We start from the raw sequence: 22,274 nt of genomic DNA, 5'->3' as shown, positions 1-22,274 counted from the left end.
TGCACATTTTAGTGCCCTTTTATTGTCCCCATCACAAGATGCACCTGTGTAATGATCATGCTGTTTAATCAGCTTCTTGATATGCCACACCTGTCAGGTGGATGTATTATCTTGGCAAAGGAGAAATGCTCACTAACAGGGATGTAAACAAATGTTTCAGCTCATGAAACCAACACTTTACATGTTGCATTTGTGTTTTTGCTCATTGTAATCGTGTAATTATAGAACGCTTACAAGCAGCATCGGTGTCACCAACATCTTGTTTCTTCTAACCATGCAGACTGCAGAGTGAACGGCACGTGAAGTCTCACCACCATGTTTATTATTCACGTGCAGAATATATGATAAATCATGTAATCAAACATGAACAATGAACTCTGAACTAGGGATGGGTGTTCGAAATAAATGTACTATTTGACTATTATGGGGGGGGGGGGGGGGGGAGAATGGATATCCAGAATACATGGAATTTATTTTTATACTTATGTTATTAACCTGAGCACACCGGGAGAGACTGTGCAGCTCTGCTGCTGCGGGGGAAGGGCCGGATGGTGTGTTAGATGCGAGTGGAGCTGACAGGAGGGAAAGATATGCATGCAGCCAAGCCAGCACGTCAAAGGCTAGCTAAACTGGCTAACTTGTCGCAGCCACAATGTTATTTATCATCCATTTGACAGTGCCCGTCTTCACTGTGTCAAATCGGAGTAGCCTAAAGAAGCTAGCTAATTCCACCCCCCCAACGTCGGACAACCCTTTCGGTTGGAGGACTAAATCACCTCGAGCTCAACATTTACATGGACTGGAAAATAACAGTACGTTTTGCGACTAAAGACCCCCTTCTAGCTAGCTGACCACCGATTTTCAGTGCAATTTAAGTTAGTTAAGTTAGGTTGAGAGTTTTCAAAAAAGTTATGTACACATTGTGGGACACATTATTTAATATCCAACTTTTTACCTCTGAAATATAGCTAACAGATTTTCTAATGTTGCTAGCTTAGTTGCTAAATGTTGATAACTGCTAAGACAGCAATTTTTTTTATTTAACTAGGCAAGTCAGTTAAGAACAAATTCTTATTTACAATGACGGCCTACACCGGCCAAACCCGGATGACGCTTGGCCAATTGTGCGCCGCCCTATGGGACTCCCAGTCACGGCCGGTTGTGATACAGCCTGGAATCGAACCGGGGGTCTGTAGTGACGCCTCAAGCACTGAGATGCAGTGCCTTAGACCGCTGCGCCACTCGGGAGCCCAAAAGGGAAATAAATTGTAAGCGTTAGATAATACATATCACGAAAACAGCTGAATGTTGTCAAGCTTTACCGTATCAACATTGGAGTCCTCTGATGGGGACGTTTTGCACAATCTGCTAAAATATATTTGGAACTTTGAACCATGAACTTTGACACCCATCACTGTTGGCTATGTTTCATCTTACAACAGCTACATAGAGGCAGTATTTAGTCAAATGTTACAATGTATGCATCAATATTAAACTAATTGGGACACTAATTTTCATTACAGATAAAACAAAAAACGTGGGTACACTTTCAGTTATTGTAAAAACGTTCACCTTTCAATGCCTTAGCTCTGAAATGTAAATGTTTACACATTCAGATTGAGTTATCTTTCTAAAATGTGTATAGTATGCCAAGTTATTTAGCTACTTGTATTTACCACCACAGCATGGAGAAAGTCAAGAGGAAGCAGTGGAGTGAGGTGGACATGTTCCATGCCATGGAGGACTGCGGGGCAAAGATGGCTATCCACCAGGCTGCCAAGGTTATGCATCTTTTGTTTATAGGAGATGACCATGTGTAGGTGAATTTTATCTGCTAGTAACAGTTCTCTTTTCTACCAAGGTGCATGGTGTACCTCGGCAGACCCTGGTGAACAGGCTGAGCGGCCGGGTGACCCATGGTTGTTGCAGTGGACCACCCACATTGCTTGCACCAGAGGATGAACATTCTCTGGTGCAGTACTGCATCTACTGCAGCCAGCCATGGGTTCCCCTTCACCAGACAGAGGCTGATTAAATATGCAGATAAAATATGCAGGTATTTGGTGTTCTATGTGTTTATGTATGTAGATTGCTGGACTGACTGTTCTCAGTGTGTGATGTGGATGTGTATGGTGATCCCAAAACAAACATTTTCATCCTGGATGGACAGTTCTATTGTATTCTAGGTTTCGGCACCCAAACAATTTCACCACTGGGGAAGAGGTGGTGGGAAATGTTCAGGAGGCGGCACAAGAACCTGAGCATGAGGAAGCCGGACAACCTGGACAGGGGGAGAGCTGAGTGTGCCACACGTCCGACGATGGACACCTTCACTTCTTATGAGACACCTTCTTCACTTATTATGAGAAGCACTTGGAGAGTGGGTTGAGGGAGAAACCCAGACAAATCTATAACGGCGATGAGTCTGGGTTTCGTAGCGATCAGAGTAGGCACAAAGTGCTGGCTCCCCAGGGCACAAAACACGTGTACCAGCAGGCTCCGGGGACTAAGGAGCACATCACAGTGCTGGCCTGCTTCAACACAGCTGGGGAGGACGTCCCCCAATTTATCATCTACCCAAAGTGTTTCCCCGGTGGCCACTACACACTGGGAGGTTGAAAAGGGTTTTCATGAAACATGCTCTGTCTAACACTACTTTTTCTCAAACTGCAGCACAGAAAAGGAAGAGAAAAGCTCCACCGGTCACGCCACCACTCTCAGGTACTTCATAATCTGTTTTTCGCTCTGTTTTATCAATTACTATTGTTGTTGAAGAACTTCTACATTTTGCAAAACCATGTTAAATCAATTGTATTTTTAATAAAAAGACACCACCTGCTGTGCTCAATATAGGGATGGAGGTCAAGATGTAATTGTTTGTGTTCATATGAAATTATTATTTGTACAAAAAAAGTCTAAAATATAATCTATATATTAGGGCTGTCAAATGATTAAAATTTTTAATCAAATTAATCAGAATTTTCAGTGGATTAATCATGATTAATCACTATTTGCAATTACACCTGAATCCTAACCATTTTTTTTCTGAAATGCATACCAAAAGATAAACAGGACACAGATACATAATTTTCATATTATGTCTGTTTATTAACACAGCCAAATAATGGTGTTTTAAATCAAGCTGAAACATACTACACACCATAATATTTGTCTTTGGCTGTGGCTCTTGACGGTGGCTTATAGAATGAGTCTTGAGACGCCACTTGCAAAACATCAAGGAAACCTGAGTCTTCTACAATGCTAATGGGTCTACAATCCTTTGCAATCCATTTTGCTATTGTGTTGGTCAAATTATCTGAGGTTGATTTTGTTAATTGCCTGCAAACATTCAGCGTGGTCTGGCGCAAACCACTTGCTGAATCTGACGGCCCAGCAAACGCATGTTTGGCGTTGACATGGTACTTCAAGCTTGAACAGCTCCGGTGAAATTGAAACTCCTTCTTACAAATCTTGCAAATAACCTTGTACTTGTTAACTGTACCATCATCATTCTTTTTATATTTGAATCCGTCAATAGGCCCACTTTGCTCACCTTGCTCCATCTCGCCTCTAGCTCCCAACCACTTTCCTGACCTGAATAATTTGTCACACTGCGCATGCGTGAAATGCGTTAAAAAAATTGACGTAATTAACAGCAAACAACTAATTAACGTCGTTAACGCGCTATTTTTGACAGCCCTACTATATATCTATATTTATTCAACCCATCTTGTGTATTTCTTCCTTCACTTTCCAAGTGCATCTCTGCAACAAACTCCAGTGTTGTTTATGTCAATGCACATCACTGAAATTAAAGTTTTATTTGATGTAAATTATTCATACTCATTTATATTTGAGTATTCAACTGTTATCTACTTTCTCAAAACATAAGATTAATCTGTAAAACAAATTAGACATTATTTGGTTACAACACTGAATGTGTTGGTGAAGAACAATTTAAGAGTCACAGGAGGGCGCACCAGGCTATGCAATGAAATGCTGACAGGCAAGTCATTTTTTACCGGAAGGCTAGCCAACTATCTAGTAAACACTTCAGATACATGGTTGGGGTCTCTTTTTTGAACAAAATAGTAAAGGTGGCCAATAACTAAACGCTGTTGAATATGCCGATAATACGGGGTTCCACGCTAGCGTAACTATATTTTGCTGTGCTTTCTCCTTAACTCCATTCAGATTAAACACAGCCTACCTGTTGATTGCTCATTGTTGTACTCCTTATTTTGCTCAATTTGTGTTCTCTCATTTTAAATCCAACTTGCATTGCATTAGTGAGCTCTCACATCACTTGAAACAAGCGTGAAGGCTGGGGCGCACGTCATATAGGCTACTATATTCTAAAGTTTGTTTTATTAACCTCTTAAGGATCGGACCCTTTTTTTTACAATTTTCGCCTAAAATGACATCCAAATCTAACTGCCTGTAGCTCAGGACCTGAAGCAAGGACATGCATATTCTTGATACCATTTGACAGGAAACACTGAAGTTTGTGGAAATGTGAAATTAATTGTATTTTTTTTAACCTTTATTTAACTAGTTCATGTAGGAGAATAACACATTAGATCTGGTAAAAGATACTACAAAGAAAAAAAACGTGTTTTCTATTATTTTTGTTCCATCTTTTAAATGCAAGCGAAAGGCCACAATATAATAATATTGCAGTTTAGGCGCAGTTCAGATTCTGGCCACTAGATGGCAGCAGTGCGCAAAGTTTCAGCTTCATCCAGCGAAGCGTTGCAATACTGGACTATTTTGTATCAAGTCTGCCCAAATGTGCCAAATTGGTCAATTTATACATTTTCAAGTACATAGCTATAGAGAACATACAAAAATTATATGGTAATACAAAATGTAAGGTTACACACTCCCAGGAATGTCATACATGATGGATCATTAGCTTATACACTAACTTCCACCCATCTAGATGGCCTGGCGTTGTGGGTGTGGAGCCAGAGACAGCAGGGGTTCAAACTGTAGAACCCAGTTCCTACATTTGAATATAAAAAAATGATTTTATCAAACAAAACTACGCTACATTTTATCTCTGGGACCCTTAGGATGACAAATCAGAGCAAGATTACTGAATGTAAGTACATTATTTACCTTCAGAGGTGAATGTATCAAACCAGTTGCCGTGATAAGTTGTTGTTGTGGTGCACTCTCAAACAATAGCATGGTATTTTTTCACTGTAATATTGGACAATGCAGTTAGATTAACAAGAATTTAAGCTTTCTGCCCATATAGGACATGTCTATGTCCTGGAAAGTTTGCCATTACTTACAGCCATACTAATCACATTAGCGCACTTTAGCTCAACCGTCCGGTATACGGGACAACGATCCCGTAGAGGTTAAATAAAAAAAAATGTAATGGTATATCCTTATGTAACAACATCACATGGATATTTTCATTTAGTTTTTAAAAAGCCTATAATATTTCCCCCTCAAATGAATACTCACAAGTAATCGAATACTAACGTCCTTTCGGATATTCAAATAACCGTGCCCTTCCCTACTCTGAACTGCACTCAAGTGTATTGGACTGGCAAACTAGGCTACAACCCAGAAAGGCCTCCAGGAATGACACCTTGCTGAGAATGCTTCTTACATGTGAACAGTTGATGCCAAGACAACCAGCATCCTGACTGAACCAAAATAAAATCTACAATTGTTGTTTTTAAAATCAAAAATAAATAAATTAGTCTAGATAAGACATGAATAAAAAGCCAACACATGGCAAACGCTGCTACGCCAAGCTACTTACCTGAACCAAAACACACAAGACAATGAGCATGTTCCAGATTGACCTGCAAAGTCCAATGTTTGTGTCAGCCATTGACATCGTAAGGTGCCCGTTCTTAACACCAGGAGTCTTGGCACTCTAATTTCCTCCACCCACCCCATCAGTCAATCATGGCCAGAGATAGCCCTGCTCTGCAACCCTACTTCCCTCCACTTCTCCATTATACAATTCAGTGAAAGTGATCCTGGGGACAGATTTAGTCTAGTACTACTGAACTAGCTGACCCAAAGCTGTTAACCAATACTAAGGCCACTAGCATGCTAGAGGATTAAGGGCTACGTGGATTCTATTTTCAGCAGGAAACAGTCAACCATTTAAAGTGAAACTCCTGGCTGTTTTCTAACAGAATGTCTATTTTTCAAGAAAACGTGGGTAATGCGTCAGATGAAATAACTAAAACGCCAAAGAAACATGGAAATTTGAAGAAGTTTGGCAGTACGTTTTGAAAACTGTATCCCCTACAGCCAGAGAGAACGCTAGCGTCAATACTCAGTATCACTCACCTTGTGTCTCTTCAAACTGCTCCAGCAGGCTGGTGAGGTCAGCCGCTTCAATACCTGTGAGCGATAACAGAACCACTCACTACTATACCAATACACCACAAAAACTATGTGGCAAGTCTAACACATTTAAGCAACCAGAGGATCAGTAGTACGTCCACTCACCGATTTCACTGGTGAAGGCCTCTATCAGCTCCTGAGTAGGGCTCTTGGCTTTGGGGGCCTCCTGGGCTGTAGTACACCTCACTGGAGGTTTGGAGGCCTGGGTGGTGGAGGGCTTGGCTGGGGTAGACCCAGGAGTGACTGTAGGCAGCTCAGGCATCTTAGGCTGGGGCAGAGTAACTACTCCCTTCTGGAGAGTTGCAGCCACCTTCAGAGGAGCAGCAGGGGTAGATTTCTGGACAAAAACAGCAGCAGCGTTGGTGGTGCGGTTTAACATTTTCTCTGGTAAATCAGCAGCGATGGGGGTCGGTTTTTGGGCTACAGTAGCAATTAGAGTGGGCCTGTGGGCATCTGTAGTGGTTTTAGAAGAGGCTCCACTGGAGCTCTCAGATTTGATAAGGACTACAGGCTTCAAGGAGGGTAGCTGGGACTGGAGCAGTGCAGGCTGGGGGGCCTGGGGTATATTACGCTTCACAGAAGGGTTCTGGGGCTGGGTAGAGGGGGTCTGGGGTGATGGGGGTACTACCGTCACAGTACTGGATACAGGCACAGCGGAGATGGGGGGCTGGGGTTGGCTAGCTTTAGCTGGCTGTGGCGTAGCCGCTTGCTGGGGAGGGGTGGTAGGGGATGCATTTGCACTAGTAGCCTTGCTAGGGGAAGATGATTTGGAGGCCAGCATGTAAGCAGGAGGCACCAGCAGGGCTTCAGGTGTAGGAGGTGCTCCTGGTCCCATGGGCTGCCAGGCTTCTTTCACCTCCTCCACCTCCTTATTTTTCCCTGGGGAGGGGTGGGGGCGACGGGGGTCTCTGGAAGAGGGGATGGGGAGGCAGGGGATGGGGGGCAGCTCTGTAGGGGCATCAGGGAGGCTGGGCCACTTGGTGCTCTGGTCCTCCGGTCTCTCTACAGGGGCCGGTTTCTTCTGCTGGCGCAGCAGCCGGTACTGCTGGAGGGACAGGGGCTTAGGCTTGGGCTCAATAGCCTGGGGGGCCTCAATGGGCTGGGGCATCACCTGGGGGGCCCCTAGAGAGCAACTGTTGGACTGCATTGTTGCCTGAGGGGCCACTGACACAGGTACTTCACTGGGGTTCAGAGACTGGGGTGCTGCAGGGTTGATTGTCATTGCCTGGGGGGCTGCCATCGTCTGGGGGGCTGTTGGGTTAGCTGCAGAAGCTAGGGGGCCTTGAAGCTTCTCACAGCCTGTGGTTGGTTGGGGGACCTTCTCGGGGGTCATAGTCATTGGCAATAGGTCAGAGGCCATGACCTTTGACACATGGTCAGAGGCGGGGATGACCTTAACGCTGGGGCGTGTGGATAATTGTAGGGTTGTGACTTCCACATGGCTCTGCCGCTGTGTGTGTTGTGTTTCGGCAGTATGTGTCGCTCTCGTCTTGTGTTTTGGGGCTTCGGGGGCGGCCATAGATATGGCAGAAGAAAACGACTCTTTGTCCATTTTCTTCTTCTCTGGTTTGGTCGTCTCCTTCATGGGCTTCCGGGGCAAGGATTCCTGGGCTGCTCTCCTATTGGACGCGCTCCGCAGGACCCTCCCCTCTGCCTGGGCAGGTTCAGGAGTGACCTCAGCAGGTGAAATCTTCTCTTTGTTTTTCCGTTTCTTTTTCCTTCGAGACAGACATCTTTCTACAGTCTCCTCCTTTGGTTTGCTGTTAACCTTCTCACCCCTTGCTTTTGACCTCAGGGTCGCGGCAGAAGAGCCAGCCACCTCTGCTGGGTCATCGTCAACTACGACATCATCATTCGCCAACTCAGACTCAGGCGTTTCCAACATATCTGCCTCCGAAATTTCATCTGGAACCCTCTGCTCTGCTTTGGACGAGTCTTCTACTCCTGGCAAGGAGAGGGAGAGATGAGAGTGAGGGATGCCCATGTCTGGGATGGCAAATATCGTTTCTCCATGCTCTCCCTGTTCCACCACCTCCAGCAGTATCCCTTCCTCCGCCAGCATCCGTTCTTCCCCTTCTTCATCCTCCACGCACACTGCCATGCAATAGGGGTGCATGTGTCTGACCAGCTCTCCTAGACTCACTGACATGCTCTCTCCATCCTCGCCCTCATCCTCCATGTGCTGCTCCAGAGCCAGAGGGAGAGGCAGGGACAGGTCACCCCAGTTCAGGAGCTCTTGCTCTGGGGACGAGGACTGTCTGTTTGGGCTCAGGGAGGGAGAAAAGGCCTCTCCGTCCTCTTCCTCCTCTCCATCACTCCTCTGGACAGACTTCTGTGTCCTGGGGAGACTCTGGATAAAGAGAGAGGAAACCTCTGGTTAACATCTGGCGCTTTCTCCGTTCAGCTTGGAGGTTTAAAATGTCAACTGGACCACCTGCATATGCAGACTTCCTCACCAGCTAGACTATTTGGTGTGTCTGCACTTTAAAGCAATACGTCTCATGATTTCGCTGAAGATCTTATGTACATGTCAATATGAAAATACAGCATATGCTAGAGTGATACAGTTGAATGCATTTACAACAGGAAGGTAATGAAACCAGGTGTGCTACCTTTCCGGTGGAGAACTGTCGTGTGTGGCAGAGTGTCTCTCTCTCTGGAGGCGAGTGGGACAAGCACAGCAGTCTCCTCAGCTACAATATTAGAAGAAACAAACATTACAATCACAAAGGACAAACATCAACAGTGAAACAGTTTAAGCATAAAAAGTTGTCATTGGTGACAAAATGTATTCCAGTTTCCTATTTGTTTAGACAGCCCTGCTTCCTAGAGATGGGTCCATCTCAGCCCTACGAAGTTTAACGTCACGTATGCAGTTATAACTAGGGGTGTAACGGTTCACCACGCATTGCGGTTTTTGGGTCACGGTTTGGTTTCGGTACAGCGGGAAAATGAAATGCCAACAGTTACTGTAGTTACGTTTTGTCTATTCAAAAGGCCTAGTGCAGTCAAATGTGATTTTCATGTGTTTTATATGCATTTCCACACTAGGTTGGAATAATACTTAAATTGTGAAAATGACGACAATGGCATTTTAGTGTAAGAGCTGTTTGAAAAGACTGCCTGAAATGTCAGCCTGTTTTAGTGGGATGGAGTTTTGGCTTTCCATCTTGACATCACCATGCGGTAAATATGTTAATAGACCAATAAGCAAGAGTTGGACGTATATCCGCGGCTATAAACATACCCACCGCTCTTGTAACTTCAGCTACGAAAGGCTGCTTGAATGCAGTGGGGAGACTAAGTTGTGTTGTTATTTTGCATTTCAGCCTTGCGCCGGTGGTAGGAATACTGGGGTGATGACGGCGTAAATGTGTCAAGATGTTTGAGGTGTTGGCAGCGGCTATTAGGTTATTCTCGTTCAGCAGTGGTGACATACTGTTAAAATTCTATCCAAAACTCTGTCCATCAGCGTTGTAATCTACTGGGAAGCCAAAATGATTTAAACGATGGCGAATCCTCCTGGTTTATCGACCCCACCACTGGCCATTGTACAGAACTAGTTCCCGGCTGCATCTCCCAAAATGCCAGTTTGAAATGCGGATTACAGCGTGCGTATACGCTCTGATTGTTTTAACAGAATAGCCTGGAATGTTTTTTTCAGCTCAGATATGCGGACCCAACTGAGGTCCCTGTACCGAAAGGGTCGGTACGAATGTGTATGTTACACCCCTAGCTATAACAGTTAAGTACAGTTTTTTTTTTTAAACAGTAATGATCCGTCTAAGGGCATTGCATAGTGAGATTAGTACTTGGCCAATGACGGTTTTAGCAGCAAGTGTCCCGCGTTGAACGGTATCCATAATTGGTTCTGATGGAAACATCTAGGGCTGCCCCATTTAGTCGACAGGCTGTTGATCGACCAATAATTTTTTTTTTATGGCACGAGACGCCTGTCTGATTCACGCCTGTCTCAGTGGACTAACCCATTGCGGAGGCCGCAGGGATGGCACACCAGTGTCGTTTACCTTTCATTTCCATCATTTCTATATATAAATGTTTGTTTGGTTATGGTAATTTCTGTTAATGCATTCAATACATTATTACAGTCTATTACCGTTCTCATTGTCAGAGTGGACACGTCGGTTGCAGACCGCACAACCTAGGCTACACTGAGGAACACGTTTTGGTTTCATTACATTTAGGAGTTGTCAATTTATTAATTGTCGTTTGTAGCGCTCCTGTCAATGTTGAGTAAGGACACGCACCTGATTATACATAGAAGTAGGCCTAGGCTACCTGGCCTCCGTGTAAACGTGTGCCTATTAAATTAAAGTTCCAAACTGTAATGCGTTTGCCGCAATATCATACCCTGCTCGTATTTTCCCTATAAACAATGGCTTGACTAACTTTTGATATTATCCCAATAAAGTTAAGAAATGTTTGTGAAGTTTGGTGTACCCATTAGTCTATTATACTGCAGGCCTATGCTATGAAGGCAGTGCGCACCAGTTGAACTTCAGGTGAGGAATTATGTTTTAGGCCTACCAGAGTTACTCCTATAGTCTAACAATATGAATTGTTAGATATACTGCACTGTTGGAGCTATAAACAAGCATTTCGATACACCCGCAATATAAATCTGCTAAACATGTGTATGTGACAAATACAATTTGATTTATAAATTAGCCTCCTCCTGTATAGCAGATGCAGTAGCCATCTGACAAGGATAAAGACATGCATGTCAGCGTCGTAGCATGCCGCCGGCATCTCTGGGGCAAGGCCTAAGCTTCTCATTTTTTTATATTCATTTCATACAGTGGACGCCTAAGCCTATAGGCCTATGCATGCAACGCCCTGATGCATTTAGTGCTCAAATCGCCAACAGCTGAACCGTAAGGTGAGCCATTATGGTTTTAGGAAAGTAAAAACCAATTTAACAATAGGCTATATAGTTTTAGATACACATCGAACCACAATGTAATAGGTTATTTTTAAGGACACGTAAAGGTGGCTCATTTGGCTAATATCGGTTTATTGACGCTGCGGGCTGCTTGGGTGGACGCCGTAATGGGTTACGGATATGGAGGACAGGTACATTTGTCAAATGTCCGATAAATTAAAATCTTCCCGGTCACTTGTCCGGCGCCAAATTGTCTTAGCGTAAACCCTGGTGTGTTGGCCAGGAACAACTGGGAATCCATGGGGTGCATGTTCGGAGTCAGGCAGCATGTCAAACAGGGATAACTTCAGTTTGTATGTTGAACTCACCGGAGAGTGTTCCCGGCCTTTTTGGCCAGTCAGTAGGTCAGAGTCTGGCAGAGTGTCGAAGGGGGACAGGTTCTCGTCGTCCACGTTATCCAGGATCTCAGTCAGAGCTGTGAGCAGCGTCGCCTCGTTATCCTCATCAAGTCCAACTTTATTCTGAGAAGAAAAAAAGGTGTTCTTTGAGAAGAAAAAAAAAATCACAAATCAGCAAAGTCAAAAAAAATGTTTTACCATTATAAAGTTGTGCACTATATAGGAAACAGGAAGTGATTTGAACATTGCTCTCTGAGCCTTACCTCTTCTGTGGTTGTGTCCTCAAAGATGGACAGTATGGAGGGGTCCAGACAGCAGTGGAGGGCCTCCAGAGCCTCTGTCTCCAGCTCCAGACTGGCCATATTGTCACTAGACAGGCCCCCATGGAGGATCACCGCCTGATAGGGGCAGAGGGGGAATGGGTCAGTAAGCCTGAAGAACCACAATCCAAAATGTCAGAGCGATCCGAAAATCCACCCATAGCACCTACCCTTTGGGCAAGTCGCAACTCATATTTGAAGAACTGTTCAATCAATATATCCAGTAGTGATTGATAGCTTCATCATGCCCTTTGAAAGGCTGGGTGGTACTGGATTTATTTTTGGCCGTATTACTTTAACCCTGCGCCAGTCCTCTCAAACCAACACATGGAGATAGGCCCTACCACCCATGGCTCTACATTTTTAAAATTCACTGGTGCTCCCAACTTAAAAAACAGTTAGGGCCACAAAATTTAGGAGCCATACATTTTTTTTTAAACTAATTGAGATATAGCCTATATTACAGATGTGCAGCTCTCCTTCCATGAAGGATTCAATACGCATCTAGACGCATGGGCTCCGATACGTTTTAGTTTGAAGCGGTTAATTTTGTTGCATGAACACAATCATTTTCCATTTTAAATTAATAGGAGCTTGGGCCTCTGAGCTGGATCTGTCTGCAGTGACTTCTAAGCTGCTAAAATAGTTGTTTATCGGCCAAAAGTCAGCAATGACCAATTACATGCAATAAGGTTCGATAGGCCACTGAACTTTAGGAGAGGACGCATCAATTCAGTCAACAGATAAGCGATATTTTCTGAATAAAAAGCAGTAAAAAGACAGAACCTGTGATTCAAAATCAGTTCTAACCGATGCATGATTAATTAGCATAAGTTTGGCCTCCCACAGACCGATGCACTCATTAGGGTTGGGCGTTTCCAGATTTTCATAGCTACCTTCTCACCCCGGGATTTACAGTATCACCAGTTTGGTACACAAGTGGGCGCCAAAAAACACCCATTGAGCATCTATTACCAGAATGCTAACAAAATTAGCACAAGTATTAGTGAATTTGCATGGAGGCTGCTAGCTAAATATGCTAACCAATAACCTTAATAATTTAGCAAGTTAAACTAGGGGTCGCATTAACACAATTGTGGCGTTTTGTAAACACAGATCTAAAATGCTTATTGTAATTTCTGCTCGGAATCACTACATTTGTGCTTCAGTCAAACTTCTAAACCCGGATGAGAATTAATGAACTGGCATTTTATCAGCAGACAGCGCACCGACTGATGTGTAGCTTCTTTTATCTGTACTTCTCAGTATGCCAGCCTATTTCTCTTCCAGTAAAACGAAAGTTTAACTTTATGCAAAACACACAATCACCCTTCAGAAAGTATTCAGACCCCTTGACTTTCCACATTGTTACGTTACAGCCGTATTATGAAATAGTTTCCCACACAATCTACACACAATACCCCATAATAACAAAGCAAAAACAGGTTTAAGTGTTTGCAAATTTATTATTTTTTTAACAGAAATACCTTAAGTACTCAAACCCTTCGCTATGAAACTCGAAATTGAGCTCCAGTGCATCCTGTTTCCATTGATCATCCTTGAGATATTTCTACAACTTCATTGGAGTCCACCTGTGGTAAATTCAATTGATTGGACATGTTTTGGAAAGGCACACCTGTCTATATTAAGGTCCTACGGTTGACAGGGCATGTCAGAGCAAAAACCAAGCCATGAGGTCGAAATAATTGTTTGTGGAGGTCCGAGACAGGATTGTGTCGAGGCACAGATCTGGGGAAGGATAACAAAAATGTCTGCAGCATTGAAGGTCCCCAAGAACACAGTGGCCTCCATCATTCTTAAAATGGAAGAAGTTTCGAACCACCAAGACTCCCTAGAGCTGGCCGCCCGGCAAAACTGAGCAATCAGGGGAGAAGGGCCTTGGTCAGGGAGGTGACCAAGAACCCGATGGTCACTGACAGCTCCGGAGTTCCTCTGTGGAGATGGGAGAACCTTCCATAAGGACAACCATCTCTGCAGCACTCCACCAAATCAGGCCTTTATGGTAGAGTGGCCAGACGGAAGCCACTCCTCAGTAAAAGGCACATGACAGCCAGCTTGGAGTTTGCCAAAAGGCATCTAAAGGACTCAGACCCTGAGGAATAAGATTCTTTGGTCCGATGAAACCCAGATTGAACTATTTGGCCTGAATGCCAAGCGTCACATTTTACATTTAAGTCATTTAGCAGACGCTCTTATCCAGAGCGACTTACAGTTAGTGAATGCATACGTCCCCCCCATACTGGCCCCCCGTGGGGAACCCACATCCCTGCCGGCCAAACCCTCCCCTACCTTGGACGACGCTGGACCAATTGTGCGCCGCCAATGGGTCTCCCGGTCGCGGCCGGCTGCGACAGAGCCTGGACTTGAACCAGGATCTCTAGTGGCACAGCTAGCACTGCAATGCAGTGCCTTAGACCACTGCGCCACTCGGGAGTCACGTCTGGAGGAAACTTGGCACCAGCCCTACGGTGAAGCATGGTGGTGGCAGCATCATGCTGTGGGCATGTTTTTCAGCGGCAGGGACTGGGAGGCTAGTCAGGATCGAGGCAAAGATGAACGGAATAAAGTACTGAGAGATCCTTGATGGAAACCTGCTCCAGAGCGCTCAGGACCTCAGACTGGGGCGAAGGTTCACCTTCCAACAGGACAACGACCCTAAACACACATCCAAGACAACGCATGAGTGGTGTCGGGACAAGTCTCAATGTTCTTGAGTGGCCCAGCCAGAGCCCGGACACGAACCTGATCGAACAGCTCTGGAGAGACCTGAAAATAGCTGCGCAGCGGCGCACCCCATCCAACCTGACAGAGCTTGAGAGGATCTACAGAGAAGAATGGGAGAAACTCCCAAAATACAGGTGTGCCAAGCTTGTAGCTTCATACCCAAGAAGACGCGAGGCTGTAATTGCTGCCAAAGGTGCTTCAAAGTACTGAGTAAAGGGTCTGAATACTTATCACATTTACATAGATTTATTATAAATTTGCAAACATTTCTAAAAACCTGTTTTTGCTTTGTCATTAGGGGGTATTGTGAATAGATTGATGAGGGGGAAAACAATTTAATCAACTTTAGAATAAGGCTAACGTAACAAAATGTTGAAGGTTGAGGGGTCTGAATACTTTCCGAATTCATTGTACATACAAAAGTATGTGGACATCCCTTCAAATTAGTGGATTCGGCTATTGGCAGTAGAATGGCCTTATTGCAGTGCTCAGTGACTTTCAACGTGGCATAGGATCAAACGGCAAAATAAATAATGACTCAACCTGTGCCAACTTTTTTTCTTCCTGCACACATTTGAATTTCACAAACCATGTCGCTGGGCCGTTTTAAACTAATCCCGGGCTGCTTATTGTTTTGATAACAAACATTGTTCAGTCATGTTACCTAGCTAGCTAACAACCTGGTAACTTGACAGTAGGTCTAGGCAAAATTGATTGGCACAGGAAGAAAGGAAAAGGTTCTGCTACTCATGAGATGTGCTTCAAAAAAGGTAGGATTCATATAGGCCTAATGTAAGTCTAAACTATCAAAAACTATTGCTTTCTGGTGCTTATTACATTCTGTTTGGTGCCTAATGTTTTAAAAGTTGGGAGCAGTTTGTATGTGTTTGTGGGACAGAGAGAGTAGTGTGAGTTTATAAAGGGAGACCGTGTGTGAGGGAGGGAGTGTGTGGTAAAGGAAAAAACACATGCTGACAAGCAAAACATTGGGATTATATCAACAATGGACTAATGAAACAAAAAGCAAAAGACCGTTTTTTGGTGGAGTTTTCCTTTAACTGAAGAGTAAAGGTTTCATGCAGTGTTTTCCCCTTCTCGCCACAATGACATGCAGGTCATTATGCATATATTCCTTTCTCCCATTCCTCCAACCAAATCACAGGTAGGCCTTCACAAATCTGCCATTCTATGCAGTATTCTATTATACAGTGAAGTTAAATTCAATGTGTTGTATTGAGTAGAAGTGTGAATCAGGTTATTTTGTATAGCACATGCACATAACATTTAGAAAAAGGGAAGTGTCAGGGGACATGGCCAACAGGACACTAGGCCACTGACATTTCCCCCTGTGGTATCGCGATATCACGCCAGATCGTGATACTTGGCATCGTGTAGGCAATGTTCCCGTTAAGCTGCCGCACCCGCCACTGGTGTGCAGAGCGCACAAGACATAGCAGTAGCCACCTGCAATGCACAGAAGAAATATCAGTCCACTGGAGAGAAGCACGAGATTGAACTTCACTCAACTTTCTTTCTAGAGTTTTCCCTGTTAGTTAACACTATCAATGTTTCCCTTGACTGTGGCAATTGTGATCAAATCAACACAATGTTAGTCACTTTCACTGCAATATACCGAAACAAAAACTATGCAAGAGATTGTTGTAGGCAGAATGCATCCGAGTAGGATTCTATTGCACGACTCAACCCGTACTCTACATAGACCTGTGCGCCATAACCAAATCAGTGCTGCAGTGCCTATATGCAAATAGACCATTGCCATATATCGATCTGTGCTATTTACTTTGAACTGGAATGTGTTTACAACTGTGGTTGTGAGCAGATGCACTTATGTTGAGATCAAAGCAAGAGCTACATGTGCCCATTTTATTCATATCCTTTGCTAGTTAGTGAGTTATTAGCCCAGTTTTAGATAATTTGTAGTCAGCAATAGGGGAGTGACTGCTTCCTACAAGAGCACAAACATGTGCATTTCTAAACATCTTTGAAAAGTGAGTCAGAGCTTTGTCTTAAAGATGCAGTGTTGTATTTTGTGACAGGCTTAAATAAGTTAAGTAACCGATAGGCAGAGGGTAGCATAATTTGTTGAGTCTCTGTGGTAATGGTATGGGAATAATGAATTTTATTTTGTAAAGTAGTTTCTTCCATCAAACAACATTCAGTCACCGCCTTGTCTGAATGACAAGCGGATAAGACGGGTTAATGTCAAGCCATGCATGTTTTTTTCCCGAAAGTCTCATGGAATGTAGGCCTACATTGAACATCACATTGGCTGCTACTGTAGGCTGAATGATAGAACTGCTATATCCATGTTAAAATGTTATGGGATGCATTTTCTCCATTGTTTTTGATAGGTCACTCTGGTAGGCCTACATTATGATCAAATAACCACAGTAGCCTACTTGGCCACTGTTACAACTAACTTAAAGTGGGTAAAGCCTCATGTGTTCTCAGTAATGGCGCCAGAGGGGATGGCTGCAGTTATGCACTCTTAACCAACTGTGCTATTGTGTGGTTTTTCCCCCACATTGTTTGTCACTTATTTTGTACATAATGTTGCTGCTACCGTCTCATGACCGAAAAGAGCGTCTGGACATCAGAACAGCGATTACTCATCTTGAACGGACAAATCATTTTTCTTTAATGAGTCAGACGAGAGGGATTTGCTCCAGACACCCGACAGGGCCCTCATACCCGTCATTCGAAGTAGAAAGGAGATATCGCGGAAGGAGATCGGGGTGCCTGGTAAGGAGCCGGCGAGGAGTGGCTAATCTGCCTTTGCCATCGATACTACTGGCCAACTTAAATAGCTTGATAATAAAGTGGACGAACTACAAGCACGAATATCCTACCAAGGGGACATTAAAAGAAGCAATATCTTATGTTTCACAGAGTCATGGCTGAACGATGACATGAATAACATACAGCTGGCGTGTTATACACTGTATCGGCAGGATAGAACACTCTAGACCACCTTTACTCCACACACGCATACAAAGCTCTCCCTCGCCCCCCATTTGGCAAATCGGACCATAATTCTATTCTCCTGATTCCCGCTTACAAGCAAAAATTCAAGCAGGAATTATTTAGCTATTTGATTTAGAATTTTAAGACAGACCCCTTTAGGTATAAAAATATGTATATAAAAAATTATGAAACATTGAATTTGGCATTACCGCCATTAACCAATAGAAAAGCATTTAATAACTGATTCACTACATGGAACAAGTTACCCCTTATTTTAGGCACTAATCTCTGTATATACTATTTTTTTTACTGGTACCAGGGACCTTCGGACGAGTCTTGTGGGAGTCCTAGAGAAAATTGGAGCACACCATTGTGTTCGTGATAGCCTAATCTTTCAACATAGAGGTCATAATGTACTACTAATACATCTAATGGGGAATTGATAGACACTAACAATCAAAGGGCAAACAATTCACACAATTAAGCTATGAAACAATGAATGCGCACGAAGTGGCAGGAGAGAGAACATTCTAGAGAGATGTGCCTTCTGCATCTTAGCCACACTCTTCTTGGACCGTGTGCCATCCCTGCGGCCTCCACAACAGATTAGTCCACTGAGACAGGGCGAATCAGACAGGTGTATGACATAGGAAAAATATTTGCAACTGCTCAAAAAAAGGGGGAAAAAAATAACTTGGTTGACCAACAGCCTATGGACCAAACAGTCGACTAAATGGGGTCAGCCCTAGTATCATGACACTAATACATATTGGTGAATCGAATCCTATAAATACATTTGTTTATTATAAAATGATAATCTGTCTGATTTTAACAGAGGCTGCAGCAGCACAGCCCCAATGAGGAGAAAGTTAATGTTTATAACATTGGTCCAGACCATCATAGCACTGTAGAAATAATGGTAACCTAGTATCTAGGCCCTCAGGCCAAGCACAGAAGCTGTCCCAATGAAAACAAAACACGAGGTTTCTCGTAGTGCACAGTATGATGTTAATGTTGGGAGTGCAGTGTGAAGTCTCTTCAGCAGCAAACAAGATCGATTATCGTGATTAAAAAGTATTCTTATGGAAGGACCTAAACAGTTGTGTTCACTACAGTCCACTTATACAAGACCCACAATCATGTAATGGATGCCTGGAACAGGCCTGGGCACTTGCCATTCCATGTGGGCAGAAAAAATAATAATGCATGTATAACTTATATAAAATCATTAGACAGCACATAACTCATTCCTAATCTATATAGTTTGAGTATTTAGGATTTAGGGAGAGAAAAAGAAAGTCACCAAACTACCATCATCTCTGTAACCCACGTGTCGTTCAGTCCATGCCCAATTGAACCGGACCCTGCGCAGTAGGACATGTTGCTACCACGCACCTCGCCCAAAGGGATCTCCTTCCTAATTACCACGTGTTGCACTACAACAAACGCGGCTCCGCTGTAGGAAAGGCTGTAGCTACCCTTGTGGAAACCAGACAGGCAGTCTTGTATACACATCTGTGCTAATATTACCTCAAATACAATTTCGTTGTCTGAAATATACACAAAGACTGGTATGCGGTCTATTGGTTGACCGAGGAAATGTAGCTACTGCTGTCGGTTTGAATCAGTTAACATGGGATTAATTCACCACCACCACGTGTTGCTCATATTAATGAGCATGTATTGGAAATAATCGTACAATCTCATCATATACAAACTCGGGTAAAAAGAGAAGTGTTGCCAATCGCCCAAAGTTGTCCCATTACACTGTCTGAAACAACGCTGCACGTATAGCCAGGTGTTCACTCATTGATCTTTTTACAAGCTACCTGCAGCTATTTAACTGTGAAATAACGTTACCGGTAGTGTCAATTTTATACATTACATTCTTACTAGCTATATACTTGCAATCACGATTATGCAGTTTCATTGAAAGGTTTACGTCATGCATTTACAACCACGTGGGAATGAATCATCTTGAGACCGAATTTAAATAGGCCCAAAATAACATCCCTTTACATGACGCATATAGGTGGGTTTGAAACGTTTATTAAATCAACACAATTGGTTATATGATGTTATAATTGCCAGACATCAACTTGTCACGATTTTATACGAATATCCAGCTAGCTGTCAATGGCCTCATCTTGGCCAAACAAACTGGACAACTCCCCATTAGTCATCCATGAGGTTTTACGTTTGCAAAATTCGCACATTGAAGAATGGCCATAGGATTACTACACCATATAATCATTCACTTTGGTTTGACCGAAGTAGTTTACAATGAAATCCAAAAGACTAACAATTCAACACATTTAAAGCAAATATTAACACACGTTGTCTACAGCTAACCACACATCCGGGCTAGCAATGCGTTACTTAACTAGCCGGCTACTTCAGATGGTGTGTACACTAGCTAGTGCAGCAGTTAACAAAATACCCATGAAAACATTCTACGTATCAATACATTTTAGTTATAATCGTAGCCAACCATTTGCTAATAATCATGCCATGATTCTTCTGTGCAGCAGTGATTGTATCCACGTGTCACTTTTTCAGCGCATCATTCCCAGCACACGAGACATACACATACAGCAAAAATACATGCATGATACCAAACATAAAACACATAACAGTATCAAATCAATGTAATTTACCTCGTCTAGTGTATTTGTAGAAAAAAATTCCATGTTGCAGGCAGTTAACAGCTCCTCGCCTGCTCCCCACCGCGCCGCCATCTTAGCAACAACTCTCACTCTGTGCGGGAAAAATGTTTTTATGTGAATCGTGCACTGATGGAACAAGACGGGCGGAGGACACGTGGTATTTGGATTCCCGGCTAAATTATGTATAGGGTCAGAGTTTAACTCCGCCCTCACCGAAGTCTGGACCAATCTATGGTCTGGACCAAAGACCATGGCATAATCACAAAGTTTCTAAACCCAGAGACACAACATCGCGAGACTTCCGGGAACGCTTGCGTGACAGACCAGGCCGGGGTTAGGGATATGATAAGTCATTGAGAGGTGTGAAACATTCTTCCTTAGTTGTTCATATTCTCGAAATCTAAAGGCTAGATTCGAGCAAATATCGTAAGTATTTGAACATGTTATTACTCCACCCTTGTGAAAGTGACAAACTGACACATTCGTCAAAAACGACTTTATATCGAAGGAGTGCCTTTATTTCTGACGGCCTGCACATGCGCGAGACCACTCCAAAATCGCCATGACATCGCCTACAAGCGTGATCGGGGATTTCTGTTGGAGAAGCAGTTTCTTCCTACTGTACTGTCTTTGATTATACCTCAGTGGTCTGGCCCAACTGAACTGGCGGCCCACAGATCAATTTCCAAAAACACCCCTGCCAATTTATTTAAATGTTTTTTAATTTTTTTGGAACTCAGTCAGTGTCTCAACTTACTGTTGAGATTTATAATAGTAGAATACACAATGTGCCCCATGGCAAAATGTGTAGAATTGCAGGAAATACACTCTCAAACGTACAGTTTTCTCTCTGTCCTCAATACTGTGGTCAGTCAAATGTTTTGCCCACGAGGTGTGGGGCCCCCCCAACCAAATCTCGCTTAGGGCCCCCAAAACGCTAGGCTCACGTTAGTTAAGAGAGTTAAGTATACCACAAATAGATTACAAAAATCAGTGTGGTTATGAAAACACAGACCCGCGAGCCACTGCGGCCTCTCATTATTAGTTCATATTTTTTGTGGCCCCCCATCAAAGTTGCACATCCCTGGTCTGGACAGTCAAATTGGTAGTGCTCAAACGTTCTAAAGGCATCCGCATACATAGGTTCGCTTTTCGTCATTTAGCAGACACTCTTATCACCTGGTTGGCTTAGGGATTCAAACCAGTGACTTTTCAGTTGCTGGCCCAATGTTCTTAACCGCTAGGCTACCTGCCGCCTCTTGTGCCTACAGAAAGTGAATGTTTGTGCTCGCATATATATATATTTTTTTTGGGGGGGGTCTTTTTTGTTGTTGTAATGTTTATTTTTATTAAACAATAACACAAAATACAACACAGAAATATATGGACAAGAGTACATCAACTTAACGCAGACGGGGTATCACATGTCAAAAGAACATTTACATTTGTCAAAAAGTTTTATGGTACATACTGCTTTTTAGTTTTTACATTTACTCTTCAGTTCTTTCTTAAACAATTACAATTTAAAAAGGGGTTTGTTTTCTGCACACTTCATCTTATGAATAAAGAATCTTCCAAGAAAAATAATCAAATTAACAATGAAAATGAAATCGGGGTCCATATCAGTTAGGTCAAAATAAAACATAATATCAGTCTTCCAATTTTTTATTGAACCTTTATTTAACTAGGCAAGTCAGTTAAGAACAAATTCTTATTTACAATGACGGCCTACACCGGCCAAACCCGGACGACGCTGGGCCAATTGTGCGCCGCCGTATGGGACTCCTAATCATGGCTGGTTGTGATACAGCCTGGAATCGAACCAGGGGGTCTGTAGTGACGCCTCAAGCACTGAGATGCAGTGCCTTAGACAGCT

At 43.4% G+C, this 22,274-nt stretch overlaps 1 protein-coding gene across 2 annotated transcripts in view; it reads right to left on the bottom strand.

The window, feature by feature from the left end:
- LOC311110996 (uncharacterized protein) overlaps positions 1-20,487 on the bottom strand; it is a 32,264-nt gene extending 11,777 nt beyond the window's left edge. Inside the window, exons 1-6 of one of the 2 annotated variants that reach the window (XM_084153674.1) lie at positions 20,390-20,487; positions 11,946-12,080; positions 11,653-11,826; positions 8,994-9,074; positions 6,487-8,731; positions 6,325-6,378 (exon numbers count right to left, since the gene is read on the bottom strand). In XM_084153674.1, coding sequence (XP_084009800.1) covers positions 6,325-6,378; positions 6,487-8,731; positions 8,994-9,074; positions 11,653-11,826; positions 11,946-12,080; positions 20,390-20,470 — 2,770 coding nt within the window. In that variant the 5' untranslated portion in view covers positions 20,471-20,487. The remainder of the gene's footprint in view (positions 1-6,324; positions 6,379-6,486; positions 8,732-8,993; positions 9,075-11,652; positions 11,827-11,945; positions 12,081-20,389) is intronic. The other variant, XM_084153675.1, reaches the window with a different exon arrangement.
- Positions 20,488-22,274: the final 1,787 nt, after the last annotated feature.

This window comes from Coregonus lavaretus (genome assembly GCF_964263955.1).
Source record: "Coregonus lavaretus genome assembly, chromosome: 36".
NCBI classification, from domain to species: Eukaryota; Metazoa; Chordata; class Actinopteri; order Salmoniformes; family Salmonidae; genus Coregonus; species Coregonus lavaretus.
The sequence above is the reverse complement of the archived record's forward strand: the minus strand, read 5'-3'. Positions and strand labels throughout refer to the sequence as shown.